This window comes from Capsicum annuum, chromosome 3 (assembly GCF_002878395.1).
Source record: "Capsicum annuum cultivar UCD-10X-F1 chromosome 3, UCD10Xv1.1, whole genome shotgun sequence".
NCBI classification, from domain to species: Eukaryota; Viridiplantae; Streptophyta; class Magnoliopsida; order Solanales; family Solanaceae; genus Capsicum; species Capsicum annuum.
The window spans coordinates 5,203,642-5,210,313 of record NC_061113.1 but is presented as its reverse complement, the minus strand read 5'-3'; the positions used below and the strand labels follow the sequence as shown (position 1 = coordinate 5,210,313).

The window sequence follows — 6,672 nt, the reverse complement described above, 5'->3', positions numbered from 1 at the left end:
AGCCTATTATATAGTGCAAGAAAATCACACATGGTCTTTGTAACTCTTAACTGTCACCTTCTACTTTAATTGAGTAAATGCATGCTTGCTATACTCTCCAGTTGGTTAGAACTTAGAAGATTTAATTCTTGCAACTGTCCCTCTCCCCACACTATGGCGCACTTATGTTGAATTTTGCGGTGCTTCGGTACTCTTAATTCTGATGTAGATTAGATATAATAATATAAGAAATGTATAAAAGTACATTGGCATAGGATTTAAAAGCACTTTGAGAATCAAGAAAATAGCGTTGGATGTTTGGTTTTCATGCGGAACCTTAAGGGGTTTGATAGAGTGTATTGAAATGTTAATGCATGCATCAGTTTAATGTGTATTAGAAGTACCTTGTTTCGTATACCTTTTTAACCTATGTATAACTAATGCAAACATTAGTTATACACTCTATTGTGTATTGAGGTGTGTATTACTAATACCTCAAAATCCATGACATTAGTAATGCAATGGATGTACTGCATGCATTAACATGCTTAAAGACCTTATTACCCCTCAAAAATTTTTCCAAATCCTTTCCAACATATATATTGAGGGTATTATGTAATAATTTTTTTTAAAAAAAATTATGTAATTCATGTTTTTTTTTAATATATCGAACCAAACACTGCATAAGAAAAATACAAGCATAACTAACACAAGTATTACTAATACAAGCATTACTAATATACCATATTTTGCATTATTCTTATACACTCTATCAAACAACCCCTAAAATTATTAGGTCAATATATATATTTGAATCTCTCGGACACCATGATCCTTAAATCCTCGCTTTGCCACTAGCCCCACACACTTACAAAGTCACAAAGACATAATTATTTTCATTTTTGCTTTTAATTTGACTTTTAGGGTGTCTCACATTTATTGTGAATTTATCCCATAGTTCCACGTTACAAACAAAGACACTTTAGAACAATGTGAAACAGTGGACGAATCACAATTTTCAGTAAAATCATGTGAATATAAATCATGGATCCACCAATGAGTCAACCAGTGTAAACTAGTGTTAGAATAAAGATTTTTCAATAAACAACTTCAATTTATTGTGATTCAGCATCTATTATGTTCACATAAAAATAATAATTTTAATTGTAAGTATATATACTATAATTTTATATGTATTCAAAAATAAATTCAATTTATTCTTTTGATCAAACACAATTTTTCAAATATCGATTTTTAATTTAAAAACAAAAACTTTTTTATTTTACTCATAAATTCATTGACTTGTGAACTACTTATTATAATGAATCAAATAGAAGACTTCTTCCATGATATCTAAACTTGATGTTATCTTGTGAGTTGGGTTCTTAATATTGTTGGGTCCTAATTGTATGCCATTAATGGTGTAATTAATCTATTTTTTTCTGCCAACAGTTGGTGGTTATCTTTCTCTTTCATTGAAAAATACTTTGGTCTAAAAGATTCATTGACTTTATGAAGCATGACTTTGTTCCTATCACTACTCTTTCTATAAGTCTTTCTTAAAGTAAGTAATAATAATATTATAATGAGTTTGTTAACATCTCGATTAATCTACTATTATTTTTGTAAGTAAGTAATAATAGCGTTATAATCAATTTATGAACATCTCGACTAATCTACTATTATTTGTTTATTGTATACTATCTGTTACACCTATTTTTTTAACTCCAAAAGATTTGATATTGATTTTAAAGTTTGAAAGGATTTTTATTATCAAAGTGACAAAAAGATAAAAATTTATTTAAAAAAGAACCTTTTATATTCAAAACTCAGAGTCGCCACTTGACATAATCGGGTGTGCCAAGTCACCTTTGAAAGATCCTTTTCAAAACGATTTGACTCTATAAACTGATTTGCGAACAGAGATTCCGGCTAAGGAATTTTGTTGACCGAGGGGAAGGTGTTAGGCACCCCTCGATCCCGTGGTTCGACCACAATCGCTTGGTGGAGCGTATCGGCTAATTTTGACACTACGAATGTACAAACCACAAAGAAGCATGTAAAGCAAACAAACAAACCAAACAAAATGAATCAAAGTATAGAGTTCAGTCCGATTATACATTCCCAAAATAAATAAAATATAAAAAATAAATCCTATCTAACCTATACTAATCCTAACTACGCTCCCAGGCTTTATCCGATGCCTCGGGCCTTCATCACGAACATCCTCCGAGTACATGATACGTCGGGGCATTCCCTGGTGAATAAGTACAATGTGACCTCGGGGCATTCCCCGAAGAATGAATACATTTTCCAAATGCGAGAAAATCAAACCACTCAAATGAAATTTCAAACACTCAACAAAACCATGAGTCCTAGACTTTGCCTACCCAAAACCTAGATTTGCCTACCAATCCTCGGTTTAATACATGATACTATCGACGTTCAACATCAACAATGAATCAAAATACCATAATATTCACTTTTTACCGATTTTCGATTCCCACCCCAAATTCAACTCAAGGTTCCAACGTAATAATTCACAATTGCTACTTTCGACGATCCATAATCAATAACAATGAAATCAAACAAACAAAATAATATCATCAAAATATTCATATCATGCTTCACACTAAACAATCACACATATACAATGAAATTGAAATGAGGACGAGATAGAATTGGACCTTACTTTTATTTCAATTCGGGCATTTGGTTAGAGCTCTAAACACGAACCTCGAATCAACAATCTCAATCCGAACCCCAACATGGTAAAGCCTTCACTGTTTTTTTTGGCCAACCTGAACCTCCCTTCGATCTGTATGCGTGTGTGGATCTCGTGAGGTCAGTGACGATGGAAGTGCGTTTGTATATCGGCTGTGAGAGTGTGTGTTTACTGTGAGGTCAATTGGAGTGTATCCTGTGTGTCATCTCCTCTCCCTTTTCTGCCTAATCTCTCTCGCCTCCACCCTCTATCGATCTCTACCTCTCTCCATCCCTCAATTTTTCCATGGAAACTGTGTGTGTGAATCTTCTAAGATCAGCGAGGACTGAGTGAAAGCTGTGTGGGTATCAATTGAGAGTGGTGAGTGTATGTTCTGTTATTCCCTCCTCTCCATGGAAAAGGAAGTGTGTGCTTATTGTGTATTGTGAGGATGAAAAAAATGGAGTCTATGTTTCCCTGGTGTGCGTATTCTCGTTCAACGAAAATTGAAGAGTCTATGTATATAAGATGATGACAAAAACGTGACCCCCTTGTGTATATCTCTTCCTGGAAGGTTCCTTGTGGGGCCCACTTTCTTTATGGAAAGGAATAATAATAATAATAAAAAAATGTGAGTGGACACGTGAGTAGGGTGGGGTGGTGAGGTGTCCGATTTTAATTGGAGAGATTGTTAGGATGGTTAAAATAAGATAAAATTTTGTTAGGAAATTTGTTATTTTTGTATTTTTGTGGGGTATGATTTCATGGTTGAGGGGTACATAATAGGATAAGCCGATAAGGTAAAAATGAGTAAAAGTGATATCAAGGAGGGACAAAATTAGATGTCTACACTATCATTATATATATATGAATCGAATAACAATTTTGTCATTGAGATCTAGACTAATGAAAAATAATTCATTAAATATTATCGCATCCAGTGTTTTAAAAGGCAAGTTTGGGACTCTTCAGGATGGGGCACTGGCTAATTAAAACGTCTTGAAACTCAAGTGTAGTACTTAATTCTATGAGGTTTACTTACGCCTTAAGCATCCGATCATGTCTTAAAAATGCTTAACACAATGCTTGGGGTTCACCTAGTAACTCTTACATAAATTAAATATCAAATTCCTTAGTCAACATTGTTGATCCTCATAATTCTTTAATAAATGAATAATGCTTAGTGTTTTTCATCTATAGAATAGGAAAAACGAGAGTAGCTATTCGTAGTATTACTTATTTACTTTTTGAGAATGTGTAAGGGTGATATGACTTTTTTTTTTTTTTTTTAAAATGCATGCATACATACACACACACACATATATCCGAAATTTATATCTTCACTTGATTGATCCTTATATTTTTGGTCAATGTCTCAAAATTATCATAATTTATTAATTTGTTAATTAAAAGTACTTTATTTTTATTGGAGAAGTGATGTTTTAATTATAATACTAACAGTTTGTTGATTTATTTCTTTTGGGGGTGTAAACTGCATAGTATGGTAGCTATAATTTTTAAGACTTATGATTCTTTTATTACTTGAAAGTTAAGATGTTAGAGTTGATTTATATCACACAATAACTTTTATATCATTAAATTACTTCTACAATGATGTTAGAAGTTTTGTTTTCTATGAGTATTTTTAATCATGTTTTAAATTTTGAAAAATTATTTATGTATTCTTTTTTAAAATTGTTGTGTTATTATAATATTTAACTATGTTATAAGTTAAAACTAAAGATTCACGGGTGTAAAGGTTTTATGAAGATATGAGACTTGATTATTATTCACGGAGTTCTTCCTCAATACATACAAGATTCTATATAAAGTGTAGTTGAACACCAATTCTTTATAAACTATATAATTTTAATCATATGTAAAGAGATAAACTATACCATTCTAATCAAATGTAAATATAAATGTGACTTTTATGGTTTTCTAACATGCCCCCGCAAGCTGAGTAATGGTTGTGCAACTGCAAGCTTGGAATGCAAGAGATGAAACCAATGGGAAAGAAGGCTTTTGGTGAAGATGTCTGCTCAGGAGCGGAGCCACCTTTGGTTTAGGGGGCCATTCGAACCTCCTTTGGTGAAAAATTATATTATTTAAATATGGTTATAATAATTTTTTATGTATATATAGTAGAGGTTGAACCCCTTTCGGCTCGTTCGTATGTTCACTTTTTTAATTTTTGAACCTCCTTTATAGTACTCCTGGCTCCGCAGTCTGCTAACTGATCCGAGGAACTGATGTAGCGAACGTTTAGGTCCTTTGAGGCCACTATCTCTCGAGTAAAATGAAAATCTTATTCAATATGTTTGGTTCGTGCATGAAAAATAAGATTGGCAGTGAAGTAGGTAGTGGACAGATTATCACCCCTTAGTATGGGAGCTTGGGGAAGAGAGACACGCATGCAATTCCTGAAGAAGATGTTGCATCCATGTAACTTCGACAGTAGCCACAGCTAAGGCCCAATATTCAGCCTCGATACTACATCGTGCAACCACTCGCTGTTTTTTTGAGCTCCATGACACTAAATTGGGTCCAAGAAATAGACATTAACCATTGGTAGCTAGATCGCCGATCATCTGGGTAGCCAGTCCAATCTGCATCTATGAAGGCTTGAAGTGGTAAGGAGCTAGTGAAATGCAAGTGCAAGCCGAGGTTTATGGTTGCCTTTAAATAGCGCAACAAACGTTTTATAGCAGTGTAATAAGACTCCATAAATTTATGAATGAATTCACATAATTTGTTGACAGTAAATGACAACAAAACTTATACACTGTTTTTTTTTTTAATTTATAACAGGGCATTAAATTACATAGTCCATGAGTTTTTTGCAACACGATGTACAAAAACTTTTGCTTTTTCTTTTGATCACTAGCTCAAGAAAATACACTGTAGATTATGACAGATATAGACTTGTTTGAGTACTAGAAATACTATATTTTCAACAAGTTTCACAAAACAATAATAATAACAAAGTAATTAACCACTTGATATACAAGAGCGCATAGGACACAATTCCAAGAGTTATAAAATATAGGACAACATTAATATTGCATGCAATGCAAGAAGATCCTAACTTTGTTGATCAATGAAGACCCCCACCAATGCCGCCACCACCACCAAAGCCTCCACCAAAACCTCCACCAAGTCCACCACCTCCTCCTCCACCAAAACCACCACCACCACCGGCGCCGCCACCAAGACCACCACCAGCACCAAAACCACCTCCTGCACCACCACCGGCGCCGCCACCAAACCCTCCCCCTGCTCCACCACCACCACCAAGACCACCACCACCTCCTAGACCACTACCTGCACCGCCACCAAAACCACCACCTGCACCACCACCAGCACCTCCACCAAAACCACCACCTGCACCACCACCAGCACCTCCACCAAAACCACCTCCACCTCCTAAGCCACCACCACCACCGAGAAACTTTTTACTATAAATCCCATGTCCTAAACCCCCACCAAAACGACGATTCTTAAACAGTAACTTCTCATTTTCAACTTCCTTGTTAACAACATCAGCATGGACATAATTTTCTACAACAAATACAAGCAAGAGAATAAAAATTCCAACACTACGAGCAGATAATAATAAACCCATTATTTATGACCTAAATTCTTAAACCCAATGTATAAGAAATGAACTAAAATTAAGGACATGCAAGAATGTTTACTATATGAGCCTATTATATAGTGCAAGAAAATCACACATGGTCTTTGTAACTCAACTGTCACCTTCTACTCTAATTGAGTAAATGCATGCTTGCTATACTCTCCAATTGGTTAGAACTTAGAAGATTTAATTCTTGCAACTGCCCCTCTTCCCACATTAATTAGGGCGCACTATGTTGAATTTTATGGTACTCCGGTGCTCTTAAACCTGACGCGAATTAGATATAATAATATAAGAAATGTATAAAGATACGTTTGCATAGGATTTAAAAACACTTTGAAAATTAAGAAAA

General features: G+C 34.4%; 1 protein-coding gene across 1 annotated transcript; it reads right to left on the bottom strand.

Moving 5' to 3' along the window:
• Positions 1-5,449: 5,449 nt before the first annotated feature.
• On the bottom strand, positions 5,450-6,395 carry LOC107865618 (glycine-rich protein 23). The gene has a single exon (XM_016711843.2). It carries the CDS (start codon positions 6,306-6,308, stop codon positions 5,781-5,783), a length of 528 nt encoding a protein of 175 aa, XP_016567329.2. The 5' UTR covers positions 6,309-6,395; the 3' UTR covers positions 5,450-5,780.
• Positions 6,396-6,672: the final 277 nt, after the last annotated feature.

Excerpts from the sequence above, each read along its gene's own strand:
- LOC107865618 (XM_016711843.2), bottom strand. The coding sequence starts at position 6,308 with ATGGGTTTATTATTATCTGCTCGTAGTGTTGGAATTTTTATTCTCTTG.